Source organism: Salmo trutta, chromosome 18 (assembly GCF_901001165.1).
Source record: "Salmo trutta chromosome 18, fSalTru1.1, whole genome shotgun sequence".
Taxonomy (NCBI): Eukaryota; Metazoa; Chordata; class Actinopteri; order Salmoniformes; family Salmonidae; genus Salmo; species Salmo trutta.
This window is the reverse complement of record NC_042974.1, coordinates 43368591-43389082: the sequence shown is the minus strand read 5'-3', so window position 1 is coordinate 43389082 and position 20492 is coordinate 43368591. Positions and strand designations below refer to the sequence as shown.

General features: G+C 44.3%; 1 protein-coding gene across 4 annotated transcripts in view; it reads right to left on the bottom strand.

Moving 5' to 3' along the window:
* The window catches only part of LOC115153338 (tau-tubulin kinase 1), a 39795-nt gene that overhangs the window by 3803 nt on the left and 15500 nt on the right, over window positions 1–20492 (bottom strand). For all 4 annotated transcript variants that reach the window (XM_029698677.1, XM_029698680.1, XM_029698679.1 and 1 more), the window contains 4 exons: window positions 19597–19801; window positions 19021–19202; window positions 11041–11590; window positions 115–2126 (listed from right to left, as the gene is read on the bottom strand). In XM_029698677.1, coding sequence (XP_029554537.1) covers window positions 115–2126; window positions 11041–11590; window positions 19021–19202; window positions 19597–19801 — 2949 coding nt within the window. The remainder of the gene's footprint in view (window positions 1–114; window positions 2127–11040; window positions 11591–19020; window positions 19203–19596; window positions 19802–20492) is intronic.

Sequence of the window (20492 nt, the reverse complement as noted above, 5' to 3'; positions counted from 1 at the left end):
AAAGGACAGGGTGAACAACACAGTCGACAGAAGGCAGCCTTTGCTTGAGCCCCTATAGATTGAGAATTGATAAGAGCATGTGTTTCCTGTCAGATATGTTATAATTGAACCCACCTAGTATATACAGTTGAAAGTTGTGGCTTGTGGACACTAGCATTGGTGCCAGTTTGGGAGATGGCATCAGATGCTGTAACAGAGGGACCCTGCAGCTTAACAGGCGTGACAGGACGGGGTATCCTGCTTCTTTGACGCCCCCCACGCCTCTCCCTTTCCCCCCCAACACCCCTCTCCTTCCTGGGCAGAGAGTCGTCCTCATCATGGGTGTCTTCCTCCGACTGAGTCTCTGCTGCTGCTTTACAGCCATCATCCGCAGACGAAGCTGAAGAAACAGAAGCCAGTCTTAGCATACGACCTTGTGTCCTTTCCATGACCAGCCGGGCTAGGTGAGGTCGCTTGGCCTTCTGACGAGCCTTGAGTGACTGGGACGCTGCCGACTGGTCCTGGTCCGAGCCAGTGTCCTCCTCAGACCGGGAGAGAACCGGGATTCGGCTCAGTTTGCGAGGCCTGGTTTGTTTGCTAGTCTCTGCCACTTCTTTGCTCTCCACCTGGTGCACTGCCAATGTTTCTGCATCACCAGAGTCCTTAGGTTCTTCTTGTAGAGAAGCCTCAATGTTTTGTTTGAGCTGGACCTGGTTCTCCATCTCTGCCAACATCACGTCTTGGGCAGGCGCCTTCTCAGGGGAAACGGAAATAGGGGTATCCTCTTGTTCAGAGTATAACTTGGTTTCTGTGGAAATGACCAGGACATCCTGGGCTTCAGGTTCTTCAGAGGGACAGAGAATGGGAGAGGAGAGGTTTGACTGTATCTCTGGCGGAGCCTCCGCCCCAAGTTCCGTCTCTTCTTCCTTCTCTTTTTCTGGAGGGATTAACTCCTCATCCTCTTTCTTTGCAACATCCTCTTCCTCCTCCTCCTCCTTAGCCATGTCTCCATCTGGGGAACCTGGGGTTTCTCTCTCTGGAACGTCCTCCTTGGACCTACCATCTCTCTTCTCCTCATCCTCATCTTTCTCATCCTCCTCGTCGCTCTCTGGAATGTTCTCCTCAAACCTGCTCTCTTCGTCCCCTTCCTCGACTTTCTCATAGACGTCGCCTTCTGACCCACTCTCCCTCCTGTGTACGTTGTATGTCTTTGGGACCTCACCTTCAGACTCCCTCTCCGTCCCCTTCTCAACAACGTTTTCTGAAAGGTCCCCATCGGATCTGCTCTCCCTACCTTTCTCTTTCTCTCCATTGGAGACATCCTTCTCTTTCTCTCCCTCCAAGCAGTCCTCCTGTTCAGCTGTGGGCTCCTCAACCAGCCTGGGGAGCAGCAGCCTGGGTTGCAGGGTCCCCGAGGAGCTCATCACATTATGGTGGGTGGTCTCGGCAATGTGGAGAAATGTTCGCTCCACTTTGGTGAAAGGAGGGGAGGTGCTAGTGGGAGCAACCACATTGGACGCCATATTGACCAGGATGGCAGTGACGGCTGTCAAAGACGATTTGGGCTCGGACTTCAGCTGGGAGGACAGAGTACCTGGCTCAGACACGTCCAGCAGGCTTCCCAGAGCTCCCAGGGCTCTCTCACACTGGGGTGTGACGGCTGCCAGGGTCCCCTGGTGGCTCCCGGTATCGTCCGGGGGCAGATCGCCCACCACGGCAAGGGACTTCCTCATGTCTCCAGGGGAGAAGAGCACCAGGGTCTTGGAGCCTTCCTCCAGCTCCAGGTCCGGATCACCCCCCAACCCCACTCCCGCAGAGACCCGGTGAGGGTAGTCCAGAGGAGACTCGTCTGCAAGGAGAGTAGAGGGCGCTCCATCATCACCCTCCTGGCTGTGCTCACTGCTTTTGGGGCTCCCGACACCGCTGTACCCAACTCCGGCCCCATTCATATCCCCATCACGATCCTGCTCAACAAGGGTTCCGGAACCAACCTCAAAAGAGGTTTGGAGAGGCGGAAGGGTGGCGGTGAGCATGGCAGAGAGGAAGTCCACCCGATGTATGCGATGCTGGGCCAGCATGGTAAGGTCAGGTCTCTCTCTCTGGTCCTCCACACTGCCACTCTGGTATGTGTTGATCTGCTCCTGGGCCTATAACATATGACAAAGAGAGAGGCTGGCTGTAGTACATGAGTATCAAAGAACAGGAAACACTTTCCCTGAAGCCTAGGACATAATACATACAGTATATAATAATGAAATATCATATGTATTATCTAACAATGTGTTACTGAAATGAAACAGAACAAACATATTTGAAGAACACCGTCACAAAGACTTTAGTACACGTCAATAAACGCAGACACCTGTAAACAGTTGCAGAGCAGAACCAGTGTATGACCTTAAAAATATGAATCTATTAGAAAAATTCAGATATGCTTAAAATTACTATCATAGCATCAAAACAGCTCACGCAAAGACAACATTTCCGCAAAGTACTTCCCCAAATCCTTTAATCATATTTTGGTTGTATACAAGCGTCTGAGGATTGTCTAGTATAGTTTACATCCATGGATAGAAAAGGCACAGGAAGTCCATACTGTCTGTATGTACATGTTATGTTCTCTGTTTTATTTTAAATTGCTCAAAACAGGTTTGATTTCAAGTGTGGCCAAGGTGTAGCCATGATTAAAAACCGTGTGTTGCCAAATGTATGTACAGGTGAAGCAGATATACAAGATCACATGACATGCTGACATCAAAGTGTTGCAATGTTGTTGATCCAGCAATGTACTAATATACATGTTTTTAAACATTTATTGAAAAAAATTGCTTGATATACATGCTTTTAAATACATTATGTAATACATGACTCTACAGGGTTATTGCGATACAAAAACAAATGCTTATAATATATTCACAAAAGGCGATAGGGACTGTCCCGTCCTCCTTTACTGAGAAAGACACTCACAGATCACGATGTTGTTCAAATAATGGTTGACATCTTTTACATTCACTCCAAAGTGTTAGAAAATAATGATTGGTACTGTATTATCTTACACATTCCCATGCCAACCCACCCCACCGCACACATACATTCTCTGCAATGAACTGCAGGAGATAATAAGCACAGGTATGTAAGTACTGCGAATCATTATACATCCTAGGAAGAATTTGCGTCAGGAAGGACTTTCATAGAAAAGTTCCCAATGAAACGCAGTCAAAAACATTGTTTCCAAGTGTTTGATATTTGATACCATTCCACGGATTCCATTCCAGTCATTACAATGAGCCCGTCCTCCTGTAGCTCCTCCCACCAGCCTCCTCTGACGTACACACAAGACTGGGGCAACATAATACAGGCTAAAGCAGCATCATTACAGTATATGATTGCATGTAATTTTACATGAAAATGCTTTGGCAGGAAAACTCCCAAAACGCATTTCAACGTTACCAGCCAAACAAAATGTTTGACATGCATGTTTTTAACACATGGTTACCAAGCCCACTAAGGTAATCACTGATCCGTGAGTATCCTTTTTGGTTTGGAAATAAACCAAAGTGCAGAAGATAAACTCTAGACCAACGTACACAAGGACATATCACATACAAATCAGACTTGACAAAATATAGTTCAAGCAAAGTGGCAACCATTATTGTTTATTGTGAGAACTGGACTGAGATCAGGGCCCCTATTCACAAAGCGTCTCAGATAAGGAGTGCTGATCTAGGACACATTTTTCATTTTAAATCCTAATTAATAAGATTACATGGACAGGGGGTACCTGACCTTAGATCAGCACTTGTATTCTGAGATGCTGGATACATACAGCCTCAGAACTGAGCTTAATCAGAGGTTGAGAAATACATTCAGTGAGTTTCATTATTAGATCTCTGAAAAAGTGAAATTGATGGAAGACCAAAAAGGCAAGTGTATTATAAGATATTTTTTGCTCATTATACAATCTATACATGGTCTCAATTCAATTAAACCTGCATTGTGGTGTTACGCAGCATAGCTCTTTCCCACGGTCAAATGAAATGACAGAGCGGTGTTGGGTACTGTTAAATTCATAGAATTAGGAATTAGAATACAAATGGATCATGATGAGAGGGAGGGAATATGTTGTGTACCTCCAATCAAGTTTACTTGCAAAGTTTCATCGACATGGGTGTCATATTGGCTTAGATTTGATGGAAGGAAGACTTGAATTTAACATTGCGCATCAATCAATGTTTATTGGATCTCTATGGTTAAATCCTACTATTACTGGCCTAAAGCAGGCGGATGATACTCTCGCCTCTGGAACCATATACAGTGCATTCGGAAAGTATTCAGGCGCCTTCACTTTTTCCATACTTTGTTACGTTACAGCCTTATTCTAAAATGGATTAAATAAATAAAAACCCTCATCAATCTACACACAATACCCCCATAATGACAAAGTGAAAACAGGTTTTGAGATTTGTTTGCAAATGTAAAAAAATACAAAAAATAAACATTATTTACATAAGTATTCAGACCCTTTGCTATGAGACTCGAAATTGAGCTCAGGTGCATCCTGTTTCCATTGATAATCCTTGAGATGTTTCTACAACTTGATTGGAGTCCACCTGTGGTAAATCCAATTGATTTGACATGATTTGGAAAGACACACACCTGTCTATATAAGGTCCCACAGTTTACAGTGCATGTCAGAGCAGAAACCAAGCCATGAGGTTGAAAGAATTATCCATAGAGCTCAGAGACAGGATTGTGTCGAGGCACAGATCTGGGGAAGGGTACCAAACATTGTCTGCAGCATTGAAGGTCCGCAAGAACACAGTGACCTCCATCATTCTTCAATGGAAGAAGTTTGGAACCATGAAAAGACTCTTCCTAGAGCTGGCCGCCCGGCCAAACTGAGAAATCAGGGGAGAAGGGCCTTGGTCAGGAAGGTGACCAAGAACCCGATGGTCACTCTGACAGAGCTCCAGAGTTTCTCTGTGTAGATGGAAGAACGTTCCAGAAGGACAACCATCTCTGCAGCACTCCACCAATCAGGCCTTTATTTCTAGAGTGGCCAGACAGAAGCCACTCAGTAAAAGGCACATGACAGCCCTCTTGGAGTTTGCCAAAAGGCTCCTAAAGGACTCTCAGACCATGAGAAACAAGATTCTCTGGTCTGATGAAACCAAGATTGAACTCTTTGGCCTGAATGCCATGTGTCACTTCTGGAGGAAACCTGGCACCATCGCTACGGTGAAGCATATTTTTCAGCGGCAGGGACTGGGAGACTAGTCAGGATCGAGGGAAAGATGAACAGAGCAAACTAAAGAGAGAACCTTGATGAAAACCTGCTCCAGAGCGCTCAGGACCTCAAACTGGGGCAAAGGTTCACCTTCCAACAGGACAACGACCCTAATCACACAGCCAAGGCAATGCAGGAGTGGCTTCGGGACAAGTCTCTGAATGTCTTTGAGTGGCCCAGCAAGAGCCCATACTTGAACCCAATCAAACATCTCTGGAGAGACCTGAAAATAGCTGAGCCACGACGCTCCCCATCTAACCTGACAGAGCTTGAGAGGATTTGCAGAGAAGAATGGGAGAAACTCCTCCAATATAGGTGTGCCAAGCTTGTAGCGTCATACCCAAGAGGCTGTAATTGCTGCCAAAGGTGCTTCAACAAAGTACTGCGTAAAGGGTCTGAATACTTATGTAAATGTGATATTTCCGGGTTTTTCAAAATACATTTGCAAAAAATTCTAAAAAACAGTTTTTTCTTTGTCATTATGGGGTATTGTGTGTCGACTAATGAGGGAAAAATAACTATTTAATACATTTTAGAATAAGGCTGTAATGTAACAGTATGTGGAAAAAGTCAAGGAGTCTGAATACTTTCCGAATGCACTGAAGGCCTTCATTCCCCTGCAGAATGGATCCCAGTTTGATCCTCGCATGAGCTATTTCTTCTCCCTCTACACTGTCTCCCTTCTTCTGCTCCCTCTACTCTGTCTCCCTTCTTCTGCTCCCTCTACTCTGTCTCCCTTCTTCTGCTCTCTCTACTCTGTCTCCCTTCTTCTGCTCCCTCTACCATGTCTCCCTTCTTCTGCTCCCTCTACTCTGTCTCCCTTCTTCTGCTCCCTCTACTCTGTCTCCCTTCTTCTGCTCCCTCTACTCTGTCTCCCTTCTTCTGCTCTCTCTACTCTGTCTCCCTTCTTCTGCTCCCTCTACTCTGTCTCCCTTCTTCTGCTCCCTCTACTCTGTCTCCCTTCTTCTGCTCTCTCTACTCTGTCTCCCTTCTTCTGCTCCCTCTACTCTGTCTCCCTTCTTCTGCTCTCTCTACTCTGTCTCCCTTCTTCTGCTCTCTCTACTCTGTCTCCCTTCTTCTGCTCCCTCTACTCTGTCTCCCTTCTTCTGCTCTCTCTACTCTGTCTCCCTTCTTCTGCTCTCTCTACTCTGTCTCCCTTCTTCTGCTCTCTCTACTCTGTCTCCCTTCTTCTGCTCTCTCTACTCTGTCTCCCTTCTTCTGCTCTCTCTACTCTGTCTCTCTTCTTCTGCTCCCTCTACTCTGTCTCCCTTCTTCTGCTCTCTCTACTCTGTCTCCCTTCTTCTGCTCTCTCTACTCTGTCTCTCTTCTTCTGCTCCCTCTACTCTGTCTCCCTTCTTCTGCTCTCTCTACTCTGTCTCCCTTCTTCTGCTCTCTCTACTCTGTCTCCCTTCTTCTGCTCCCTCTACTCTGTCTCCCTTCTTCTGCTCCCTATACACTGTCTCCCTTCTTCTGCTCCCTCTACTCTGTCTCCCTTCTTCTGCTCCCTCTACTCTGTCTCCCTTCTTCTGCTCCTATCCTGTCATGACACAATTATTACTAAAGGAGTTTAGAAATTCTGTTCTCCTTTCTAAAAAAGTCAAATCTACTACTATTACCAGGTAGACTCCTCTCACAAGTAGATACGTTTGTAAGCAAACATTGCATAAACATTGCAAGGACAGGTTCAATTGAATTTCATCCTTAATCCCCTCCTTTTAAACAATTACATAAGTGAGCAACAAATATTGACAATATGGACATTTCACACAATCTATAGTTGTGACTGGTGCAGCAAAATGAAGGCATGTTCTTGAAGCAACAAGATCTGTGTCTTCTATCCAGAGTCCAAAGAGCAGTATCAAAGGCAAGAGAAATTAAACGATTGACAACAATAAACATTATAAACTATAAAATTATGAAAAATGAATCATTATTGCTGGTAACACTGGTAAAACTGTCAAAACCGACATGAAAAAACCAGATGCAATTGTTTGTGTGCATATGAATAATACAATATTATAGACATGTTATAGGCATTCTACATACATGTTATAAACATTTATATGCGGTAAGACAAAGCAGCATTCCACTAAAATGATGGAATCTATTACCTATCAATCTATTGCTTATCAATCTATTGCCTATCAATCTATTGCCTATACTGACCCATAATTGACCCTCAGACAGTAAACAATCATATAGAATGAATCTCTGTTCATCTCAACATCCTGGCACATTGACTATGGTAAAGCAGCATCCGGAATAGCCATTTAACATTTTGCTATGCTTTGTTATTTTAAATAACAAAACCTTAAACTTGATCAAACAAGAACAATACGTGAGGATGAAGAGGGTAATAGTGTTTGTGGTGATGATGGTAATACACACACACACACACACACACAAAAGCCAGTCCTAAAGCACTTTAAGCACGTGCAGATGAAAGCCTGGGCAGAGCAGAAATGAGCAGAAAACTCTTTGCCTAAAAGTCTCCCTCTAACAAAGCTACAATACTCAGTGCTTGAATAAAACCAGCATCTTTCAAAAAACAAATGTCAGTGTAAAGTGTTGTGTACAGTAAAGTGGTGTGTACAGTAAAGTGTTGTGTACAGTAAAGTGTTGTGTACAGTAAAGTGGTGTGTACAGTAAAGTGGTGTGTACAGTAAAGTGGAATGTACAGTAAAGTGGAGTGTACAGTAAAGTGGAATGTACATTAAAGTGGTGTGTACAGTAAAGTGGAATGTACAGTAAAGTGGAGTGTACAGTAAAGTGGAATGTACAGTGTCTGTGGTGTACAAGTTTTTGAAACATGTGGATCGTTCTCTCTCTCTCCTCTCTCTCTTTTCTCACAATACCTATCTCTCACTCTGTTTCTCTTTTAAAGCTGGGTGATATAGACAAAAATCCATATCGCGATAAATTGCCTAAATTGATGCAAAAACTATAAAAAGAACGATACGTTTATTAAAAATTGCACCACAGTTGTTTTATTCTCCTTTAAACTACTAGTACTACTAACTTGGTTGTAGCCATTAACGATCACATGGAGTGATTTCAGTGCCAACAGAAATTGTATTTGAATTCCATAATTTTTTATTTGTATTAGGATATTGCATTTGAATTGAATATTTTTGAATTTGTAATGCACAAATTTAATCATTTAATTCATAAATTGAAATTGTTTTTCATGATTTGAAACTGAATTGAATGAATATTTAAAATTCATTTTCAATTTAATTGAATATTCAAATATTTTCCGATATTGCATTCATTGTCTGTGTATGAAGTTTACAAACTATCATTTCAAGTTGATCAAAGTTTCATATATTCAACTTCTCAGATGCGTTCAGATTCAATTTTCAAATTCAGTTCTCTAAATTCAGATTCAAAACCAGAGACAACATCCTGGTACTTTGCCAGCCAGGACAGGTACATTTACATTTGAGTCATTTAGCAGACGCTCTTATCCAGAGCGACTTACAGTAGTGAATACATTTCATGCATTTTTTATTTTTTTTGTACTGGCCCCCCGTGGGAATCGAAGAGGTAGAGGAGAACAGACAGAATCAAACTCTCTCTGTGGTAAACAGAAACTTCAGGCGGTTTCTGAAGCCAACGTTGCATGTTACATTAATTTTCTAACTATGAATTTGGCTCTGTTGGCACTAAAATCGCTCCATACAATCACCCATATTAGCAAACTTATTTCATTTCAAACTTCACATTTCTCTAGTATAGGCTACTTATCGTAATGAACAATATCGGTCGGTGTTGATAATCTTCGGTTTATCTTCCCAGCTCTATTCTCTCCCTCCACATCCACAATATCCACTGAGCTGTATGCCTCGTGGAGTGGCCATTTTAGGAGCCTGGGGTTCGTATCCAGTGACCTTGCCTGCATTTCCTCCAGAAGGACGAAACCCGATCCTACAGGCTTATCCGGAGCACAGGGTACAGGCCGGGCCCCAGTTTATTGCACAATAAATAAAAAAGTTATATTTGTTGTAATATTCCCTTTTGTCAAACCCTCCAGTCCACTTAGACATAGCCAGGATTGTGTTTAATTCTGTGACGAGGTGGAGGAGGGAGCAGAATGTATTGTTGCTGTTGTGGTTCGGGAAAAAGCGCTGCATGTGGTTACACAAAAACGCTAGCTACAACCCTTACTGGTTTTTTTATCCATTAGTTTTATTCATTAGTTTGGCCAGCATCTGTTGTATCTGGAGTCGGGACAGGTTGAGGACAGAGTGTCTGGGTCGCGACACCCCGGGGCTGCCGGGTACCAGGGGTATGTGACGCCGCGAGGGGAGACGGGCGGGGCTGCTCTCGGCAGAGCGGCTTCTCTGGATCAACGCCCCAGCTTCCGAATTACCATGGGGATACTGCTCCGTCTCCAGGGTAGAGGACGAGAACACGTACGACGCCAATCTCCTCAATTGGTTGGGCCTCGGGAAAGAGTGGTGGGGGTGGGGCCTGTCCTCCTCCAACTGAAAAAGACCAATAAGAGTGGAGGAGAAAGGCATCAGGCGGGGGTGTGGCCAAGAAGACTCCGTCTCTTCTCTGTCTCTGCTGGCAGGGTAATGTCTGGGTCTCTGTGTGTCTGTGTGCATGTTGTAGTGAGCACACCACACACACACGCACCTACAGCAGAAATATAAGGGGAGGGATCTCTTTTTTCAATCTCTTTTTTTAGGGAGGGATAAACGAGACCGACGCACAATGGTTTGGGTTGGGTTTTATTTTGAATGGATAAAAAAAGATGTTGGAGCATTTCAGTGTTTGCCAACTGTCACTGGATATGGATATGCAGGCACAGGGCCAAAGTTGTTCTGGTAAGATATTTAATGGGGTTTCCGAGGGGCTGAGATTGACTTGGCGCTGAGAGAGAGAGAGGAGAGAGGAGAAACATATCCCTACTTGTTTTGTGAAACAGTTTTTGTGTGCTGTCTGGAGCAGTTTACCGTCTTAACCCATAACATATCTTCTATCAGAACATGTATTCACACAACAGCATTATCCTGCATCATCAGCACAAAATGGTTGAAATGGCTGCTATCTTGAACAGGTCTCTCTTGCAAAATAACTCTTTGTATCAATGAGACAATCATGGTTAAATCAATAAAAAACGCAAACTACAAGGGACTTTCGCTCCGCCCATTTCAGTAGCTGCCAAAATGAATGTTATTAAAACTATGGCTAGAATTCAACCATTGCAGATAACTGTTCCTCCACACTGCTGTGTATCCCGGACGGAGGGAATTCATTCTTCATAGGAGATAGGAATCTGCAGTCCTCTTGCACACACTGGATGACTTATTAAATACAATACTACCGGTATAAATAAAACATTATCCATTGACTTTATGACAGCTTGGTAATTATAGGCTTTAGTCAGTGGATAGATGAAGCAAATATACAGTAAGCTATGTACTGCACTGTAATTGGTCAAATGAACACTGGGTGTACATAAATTGACCTTCAGAAAGTAACTACCAATGGCTGAGAAGATTAAGAATAAGTATACCATTCATTCAAATTGTGTCCAGTTACATTGTCGACACAGGAAATAACAGGAAATGGCCCACGGCCCAAGATAACATAGACATATACCCGCAGAAAGACAAACACAGATGCAGACGAAGACAGACAGGTGGCCAAGTACATTTCAATTTAATTAGAATTTCAATTCAGTTCAAATGGACCCCAACCCATACAAACACACTCACACACCAAGACACACACCAATTCTCCACCCCGCAGTCCCTTGATCTTACCTGTCCTTGAGCTCCAAAGTGCTCCGACTGTGGCCGTGGTCTGTGTCCACGGCTATGAGGCAGAGTGTGATAACCCGAGTGTCCAGGACTAGCCCCATTAGACCCCTCCCCTTCCGGAAGTGCCACTATGCCTCCTGCTCGCATCTTAGGCCTCACCACCACCTCTCCACCTACAGCTCCCCGTAACCTCCTCCGTTCCTCCAGTTCATCCAGGGGCTTCAGCTCCTCGGGCTCCTCATCGGTGGTGGGCCCCGAGGTGGTGGGCTCGGCACCCGGGCCCAGGAGACCCAGGAAGTCCTGGAGCTCAGTCTCCTTGTCAATGATCACCCACTCCTTGCTGTCAAAGTCTTCCTCCTCGGCGAGTGGTACAGACCGGATGAAGGCGTTACTGTGGGCCTCGGGGTCAGCCGCGGAGGCAGCGGAGACCTCCTGGCCTGGTCTCCCACCGCCACCCTGCCGGTCCCCACCTCCTCCCTCCAGGGAGTGCATCTGGGCCGGCTGGGAGGAGTGCACGTAGCGGGACGGGGATCCCAGGATGTCCATACGAGAACTGGTGGGGAGACCAAACAATCACTATCCAAAACCTTGGTAATTTGACTGTGTGTATGTATGTGTGTTGTGTTTTAATGCATTTTCAGTGTGTGTGTGTGTGTGTGTGTGTGTGTGTGTGTGTGTGTGTGTGTGTGTGTGTGAGTGTGTGAATAGATGTGTGGGGGAGATCTTCCTGGGTTATACTCAACCTTGTCTCAGGGTAGTAAGTTAGTGGTCTGTTCACATCCCTTAACACTAGAACCGCCTTTTAATTTTAATTTCATTTTGTAAATAAATAAAAGAATCAACCAAAAAAAAAAAATGTCCTGCTCCTTCCCTGACTTTTCCTAAATGTTTGTATTTTACACTGCTAATTTTCAGACCTTTTTAATCACAAACAGAAAAGTATTTGGAGCATTTTTACCTGTTGTTTTCACACCTATTCCTAACTCAAATCAGCCAAGATAATGTGCTGTAGGACGCTGGTACCCAGCCAGGCGCTAATGCTTCTCTCTCTCCTCACTGAATGAATGAAAAATGGAAACTTGAGCACCTTACTTCATAATGTAATTTAAATGAGGCCTAACTGAACGATAAGGAGGGTGAAGAGGTTTAATTTAAAACAACAATAGTGTAATGATGAGTTTGTGTTATGCCTATTCATTAACGTTGGCGCTCATGTTAATAATTTGACTGAACGCCTTGCAGGTTGATACCATTGTCTTTTACACGTTCTTTTGTAAAAGGAAGCCGTTACAGGACTGTTTTATTTACTGTAACTCTATTACAAATGTATTGTAAGGGAAACCAAAACATGCTGTGTGTTGCAGTGGAACTTTAGAATAATGCAAAACATATCCTTGACTGCATCCAACTTGATGAGGGGGAAACAAACGATGCCAGTCAGTCTGCCCATCAAAACTACACCTAAACTATACCAAAACTATACCGAAACTACACCTAAACTATACCAGAACTATACCGAAACTACACCTAAACTATACCGAAACTACACCAAAACTATACCGAAACTACACCTAAACTACACCTAAACTATACCAAAACTATACCGAAACTACACCTAAACTATACCAGAACTATACCGAAACTACACCTAAACTACACCTAAACTATACCAAAACTATACCTAAACTATACCAAAACTATACCGAAACTATACCGAAACTACACCTAAACTATACCAGAACTATACCGAAACTACACCTAAACTATACCGAAACTACACCTAAACTATACCAAAACTATACCGAAACTACACCTAAACTATACCGAAACTATACCGAAACTACACCTAAACTATACCAAAACTATACCGAAATTACACCTAAACTATACCAAAACTAATTTCACACGTAATAAGACTTAGCCTATAGACAAGATTAAATGGATAATAATCTGATGAGTGACAATATTAGGCCTATCAGTTGTTAAATTGTACATGAAGAGATGGGTGTATCTTGTAATTTACAGATGCATGCAAAGGAGCATCACTTTATCAAATAAAAATAAATAATTATATATATATATATTTTTTATAAACAGTGCATTTGAAAAGTATTCAGACCCCTTGACTTACTCAACATTTTTTTCTTCAATCTACACACAATACCCCATAATCACAAAGCGAAAACAGGTTTTTCGGCCTTTATGGTAGAGCAGCCAGACAGAAGCCACTCCTCAGTAAAAGGCACATGAAAGCCCGCTTGGAGTTTGCCAAAATGGTAACTAAAGGACTGTCAGACCATGAGAAACAAGATTCTCTGGTCTGATGAAACCAAGTTTGAACTCTTTGGCCTGAATGCCAAGCGTCACGTCTGAAAGAAACCTACGGTGAAGTATGGTGGTGGCAGCATCATGCTGTGGGGATGTTTTACAGCGGCAGGGACTGGGAATCTAGTTAGGATTGAGGGAAAGATGAACGGAGCAAAGTATAGAGAGATCCTTAAGGAAAACCTGCTCCAGAGCACTCAGGACCTCAGACTGGGGTGAAGGTTCCCCTTCCAACAGGACAACGGCCCTAAGCACACAGCCAAGATAATGCAGGAGTGGCTTCGGGACAAGTTTCTGAATGTCCTTGAGTGGCCCAGCCAGAGCCCGGACTTGAACCCGATCGAACATCTTTGGAGAGTTCCTGAAAATAGCTGTGCAGTGACGCTCCCCATCCAACCTGACAGAGCTTGAGAGGATCTGCAGAGAAGAATGGGAAAAACTCCCAAATACAGATGTGCCAAGCTTGTAGCGTCATTCCCAAGAAGACTCAAGGCTGTAATCGCTGCCAAAGTTGCTTCAACAAAGTATTGAGTAAAGTGTCTGAATACTTATGTAAATGTGATATTTCAGCTTTTTATTTTTTATACATTTGCAAAAAATTCTAAAAACCAGTTTTTGCTTTGTCATTATGGGGTATTGTGTGTAGATTGATTTGGGGGGGGAAATTATTTAATCAATTTTAGAATAAGGTTGTAACGTAACAAAATGTGGAAAAAGTCAAGGGGTCTGAATACTTTCCAAGTGCACTGTATTTACACAAATATAATGTTGCTGCATCTTGCAGATTTATATGCATCTGATGCATATGCTAAAGAGGAAGACCGGCAACATTCTCTAGTGTGTACTTATAGGCTGAAAGGTCAGGCGGTTCTAGGTTAAAGTGGTGTGAGGGCTGAGCTTTGGAAGAGTGGTTGGGGTTAACACCTTCCTGGTTGGCCCCGTCCAGGGGTGACGTTGGACGGGGCCACAGTGTCTCCTGACCCATGTGTCTCAGTCCCCAGTAGTTATGCTGCAATAGTTTGTATGTGCCAGGGGGCTAGGGTCAGCCTGTCTTATCTGGTGTACTGTGATCTAATGCATTCTCCCACTAATCCCCCTCTATCTCTCTTCTTTTCTTTCTGAGTCGGGACCTGCGGGCCGTATTGACCCCATTCTGGGTCCAGATCCGGACCGCCTGTTGAGCATGGCTGCTCTATAGCCATCATGGTTACTATCTGATCATGCTGGTCATCTATGAACGTTTGAACATCTTGAAAAAATGATCTGGCCTTAATGGTCACACGTACTCTTAAATCTCCACCGGTACAGCAAGAAGAGGACAGGCCACCCTTCTGTGCCTGGTTCCTCTCTAGCTTTCTTCCTAGGTTCCTGCGTTCCAGGGAGTTTGTCTTAGCCACTGTGTTTCTGCCTCTGCATTGCTTGCTCTTTGGGGTATAAGCTGCCGCTTTCAAGGAGCTGCCGCTTTCAAGGAGCGGGACTCTAACCTGGAAGCTTATAAGAAATCCCGCTATTCCCTCCGGCGAATCATCAAACAGGCAAAGCGTCAATACAGGACTAAGATCAAATCGTACTACACTGGCTCCAACGCTCGTCGGATGTGGGAGGGCAGGCAAACTATTACAGACTACAAAGGGAGGTACAGCCGAGAGCTGCCCAGTGACATGAGCCTACCAGACGAGCTAAATAACTTCTATGCTCGCCTTGAGGCAAGTAACACTGAAACATGCATGACAGCATCAGCTGTTCCAGACGACTGTGTGAACATGCTCTCCGCAGCAGATGTGAGTAAGACCTTTAAACAGGTCAACATTCACAAGGCCGCAGGGCCAGACGGATTACCAGGACGTGTACTCCAAGCATGCGCTGACCAACTGGCAAGTGTCTTCACTGATATTTTCAACCTCTCCCTGTCTGAGTCTGTAATAACAACATGTTTCAAGCAGACCACCATAGTCCCTGTGCCCAAGAACACTAAGGCAACCTGCCTAAATGACTACCGACCCGTAGCACTCACGTCTGTAGCCATGAAGTGCTTTGAAAGGCTGGTCATGGCTCACATCAGCACCATTATCCCAGAAACCCTAGACGCACTCCAATTTGCATACCACACCAACAGATCCACAGATGATGCTATCTCTATTGCACTCCACACTGCCCTTTCCCTCCTGGACAAAAGGAACACCTATGTGAGAATGCTATTCATTGACTACAGCTCAGCGTTCAACACCAAAGTGCCCTCAAAGCTCATCACTAAGCTAAGGACCCTGGGACTAAACACCTCCCTCTGCAACTGGATCCTGGACTTCCTGACGGGCCGCCCCCAGGTGGTAAGGGTAGGTAACAACACATCCACCACACTGATCTTCAACACGGGGGCCCCTCAGGGGTGCGTGCTCAGTCCCCTCCTGTACTCCCTGTGCACTCATGACTGCTATGCAGACGATACACAGCTGTACATTTCGATGAAACATGGTGAAGACCCAACATTGCCCTCCTTGGAAGCCTGTGTTTCAGACATAAGGAAGTGGATGGCGGAAAATGTTTTACTTTTAAACTCAGACAAACAGAGATGCTAGTTCTTGGTCCCAAGAAACAAAGAGATCTTCTGTTGAACCTGACAATTAATCTGGATGGTTGTACAGTCCTCTCAAATAAAACTGTAAAGGACCTCAGCGTTACTCTGGACCCTGATCTCTCTTTTGACGAACATATCAAAACTTCGTTTTGACGAACATATCAAAAGGACAGCTTTTTTCCATCTACGTAACATTACAAAAATCAGAAACTTTCTGTCCGAAAATTATGCAGAAAAATTAATCCATGCTTTTGTCACTTCTAGATTAGACTACTGCAATGCTCTACTCTCCGGGTACCCGGATAAAGCACTAAATAAACTTCAGTTTGTGCTAAACACGGCTGCTAGAATCTTGACTAGAGGCAAAAATGTGGTCATATTACTCCAGTGCTAGCCTCTCTACACTGTCTTCCTGTTAAGGCTAGGGCTGATTTCAAGGTTTTACTGCTAACCTACAAAGTATTACATGGGCTTGCTCCTATCTATCTTTCCGATTTGGTCCTGCCGTACATACCTACACGTACGCTACGGTCAAAAGACGCAGGCCTCCTTATTGTCCCTAGAATTTCTAAGCAACAGCTGGAGGCAGGGCTTTCTCCTATAGAGCTAAGTTTTTATGGAATGGTGAAGGTGAACGGAAAGGCACTGGAGCGACGATCCACCTTTGCTGTCTCTGCCTGGCCGGTTCCCCTCTCTCCACTGGGATTCTCTGCCTCTAACCCTATTATGGGGGCTGAGTCACTGGCTTACTGGTGCTCTTCATTGCCGTCCCTAGGAGTGGTGCGTCACTTGAGTGGGTTGAGTCTCTGACGTGATCTTGCTGTCTGGGTTGGCGCCCCCTCGGGTTCGTGCCGTGGCGACGATCTTTGTGGGCTACTCAGCCTTGTCTCACGGTAGTAAGTTGGTGGTTGAAGATATCCCTGTAGTGGTGTGGGGGCTGTGCTTTGGCAAAGTGGGTGGGGTTATATCCTGCCTGGGGGTATAGTAGGATGGGGCCACAGAGTCTCCAGACCCCTCCTGTCTCAGCCTCCAGTAATTATGCGTCGGGGGCTAGGGTCAGTCTGTTATATCTGGAGTATTTCTCCTGTCTTATCCGGTATCCTGTGTGAATTTAAGTATGCTCCCTCTGATTCTCTCTCTCACTTTCTCTCTTTCTCTTCTCTCGGAGGACCTGAGCCCTAGAACCATGCCTCAGGACTACCTGGCCTGATGACTCCTTGCTGTCCCCAGTCCACCTGGTTGTGCTGCTGCTCCAGTTTCAACTGTTCTGCCTGCGGCTATGGAACCCTGACCTGTTCCCCGGACGTGCTACCTTGTTCCGGACCTGCTGTTTTCAACTCTCTCTACCGCACCTGCTGTCCCTAACTCTGAATGATCGGCTATGAAAAGCCAATCAAGGTTTTACTGCTAATTTACTCCTGAGGTGCTGACCTGTTGCACCCTCTACAACCACTGTGATGATTATTATTTGACCCTGCTGGTCATCTATGAACGTTTGAACATCTTGGCCAGGTATTGTTCTAATCTCCACCCGGCACAGCCAGAAGAGGACTGGCCACCCCTCAGAGCCTGGTTCCTCTCTAGGTTTATTCCTAGGTTCCTGCCTTTCTAGGGAGTTTTTCCTAACCACAGTGCTTCTACATCTGCATTGCTTGCTGTTTGAGGTTTTAGGCTGAGTTTCTATATAGCACTTTGTGACATCAGCTGATGTAAAAAGGGCTTTAAAAAACATTGATTGATTGATTGATTCACTCATGACTGCACGGCCAGGCATGACTCCAACACCATCATTAAGTTTGCTGATGACACAACAGGGGTAGGCCTGATCACCGACACATGGGCGGCAGGTAGCCTAGTGGTTAGAGCGTTGGACTAGTAACCGAAAGGTTGCAAGATCGAATCCCCGAGCTGACAAGGTAAAAATCTGTCATTCTGCCCCTGAACAAGGCAGATAACCCACTGTTCCTAGTCTCTCATTGAAAATAACAATTTGTTCTTAACTGACTTGCCTATTTAAATAAAGGTAAAATAAATACAAAAATAGGGAAGAGGTCAGAGACCTGACTGTGTGGTGCAAGGACAACAACCTCTCCCTCAACATGATCAAGACAAAGGAGATGATTGTGAACTACAGGAAAAGGAGGACTGAACATGCCCCCATTCTCATGGATGGGGCTGTAGTGGAGCAGGTTGAGAGATTCAAGTTCCTTGGTGTCCACATTACCAACAAACTAACATGGTTCAAGCACACCAAGACAGTCATGAAGAAGGCATGACAAAACCTATTCCAACTCAGGAGACTGAGAAGATTTGGCATGTATCTTCAAAGGGTTTAACAGCTGCACCATCGAGAGCATCCCCACCTGGTATGGCAACTGCTCGGCCTCCGACCGCAAGTCACTACTGAGGGTAGTGCGTACGGCCCAGTACATCACCGGGGCCAAGCTTATTGCAACCTAGAACCTCTATACCAGGCGGTGTCAGAGGAAGGACCTAAAAATTGTCAAAGACTCCAGCCACCCTAGTCATAGACTCTTCTCTCTGCTTCCGCATGGCAAGCGGTACTGGAGCGCCAAATCTAGGTCCAAGAGGCTTCTAAACAGCTACCCCCAAGCCATAAGACTCCTGAACAGCTAATCAAATGCCTACCCAGACTATTTGCATTGCCCCCCCCCTCTACACTGCTGCTACTTTCTGTTATTATATATACATAGTCACTTTAATAATTCTACCTACGTGTACATATTATCTCAATTACCTCCACACTGGTGCCCCCGCACATTGACTCTGTACCGATACCCTCTGTATATAGCTCCGCTATTGTTATTTACTGCTCTTTAATTATTTGTTACTCTTATCGCTTACTTTCAAAAAAAGTATTTTCTTAAAACTGCATTGTTGGTAAGTAAGCATTTCAATGTTGTATTCGGCGCATGTGACAAATAAAATTTTATTTGATTTTAAGGCTGGTGCTGATGCAAAAAGGTCTTTATAAAATCAATTTCATGCATGTATGGTGTACAGAAAGTATACATCTGCACAAAAGTGTATTATAACTTGTCTGCACTGAATAGAGCGCTCACCCTCGTTTATCGTAGACGTCTGGTCTCCCATCTGCGGCGGACAGACGGTCTGACTCTGGGCTGTTGATCCTCCGGTACCGCAGAGCGCAGACCTGAGCACCAGTCATTTCTGGGGGAGCTCCACCCACAGGGGCCTCAGGACATACCCCTCTAGCAGGCTCCTCCTCCACAGCCAACTGTCCCTGGGGGAATGAGGGTTTCTAGGGTTACCACTGCTAGAAAGCACTGTCAAGAGTTAGACCTATTCTGTTGACTAATTTCAAATAAGTATTATAGGTATATAGCAGCTTGAATTGTACTGTAAATGCGTTACTATTTGCTTTACCATGTTTGAGCACTGTAAATTCATGGTAAACACAGTACCTGAAATATATGTCTTGCTCTATGTACAACCAGGTATGTCTATATCCTCTGAGCGTAATAGATGGCAATTGAAAACCATCAAGAAAGTAAACTAGCCCTTTTAATTTATTTCTAACGTTTGAGTATATTTAAAGAACGTAAGGCCATGTTTTACAGTGCTGCCATCACCAAAGCGAGATACACAGAGGATGTATTAGATGTTCCCTCCTGTACCTTGCTGATGCTGATCCTGAGTTGGTTGCGGTTGAAGTCGGTGTCGTTCCACGCCTCGCCTTCCGCCTGGGGTCGTGTCCCCTCGCAAGGCCTGCTAGGTACTGCAGGTGGAGCATTCTCCTGGTCACTCAGGTGCTCATCTTGTAGAACGTCATCTGTGTTCTCCCTCGGCAGCTCCCCAGGAATCAGAGTCACGTTCACCACCCTGGGAAAGCACAGAACATACACTGATGTTTTTACTATTTATTTATTGATTGCCTTTATTTAACCAGGTAAGTTATTGAGAACACATTCTCTTTTACAAAACGACCAGGCGATTAAATACATTTGTGTTGTCGAAAATATCCTGTACCATTTCAAATGCAAACAGTGTGCTACAAATTCTCATAGTTGCATTCTAATCCTGAATGAATTATCACAACCCAGTTTTGGACTATTTGCTTCCGGATTTTTTATGTAAATTAGGCTACAGGTAATGGGAATTGTACAATCTCTTGGCTAGCTGGATGTTTTAATATTTAATATTAATGTGTCCAAAATGTTCTTAAGTGTGATCCCATTTGAATTTCTTTCTGCTGTTTAATCTTGTTGATAAGTAGAGGATACACTGTTCAAATCAAATCAAATTTTAATTCAACAGGTGTAGACCTTACAGTGAAATGCTTACTTTCGAACCCCTAACCAACAATACAGTTTAAAAAAAGTTAAATACGAATAAGAATAAGAAATAAAAAGTAACAAGTAACTAAAGAGCAGCAGTAAAATAACAATAGCGAGACTATATACAGTGGGGGTACCGGTACAGAGTCAATGTGTGGGGGAACTGGTTAGTTGAGGTAATTGAGGTAATATGTACATGTAGGTAGAGTTATTAAACTGACTATGCATAGATGATA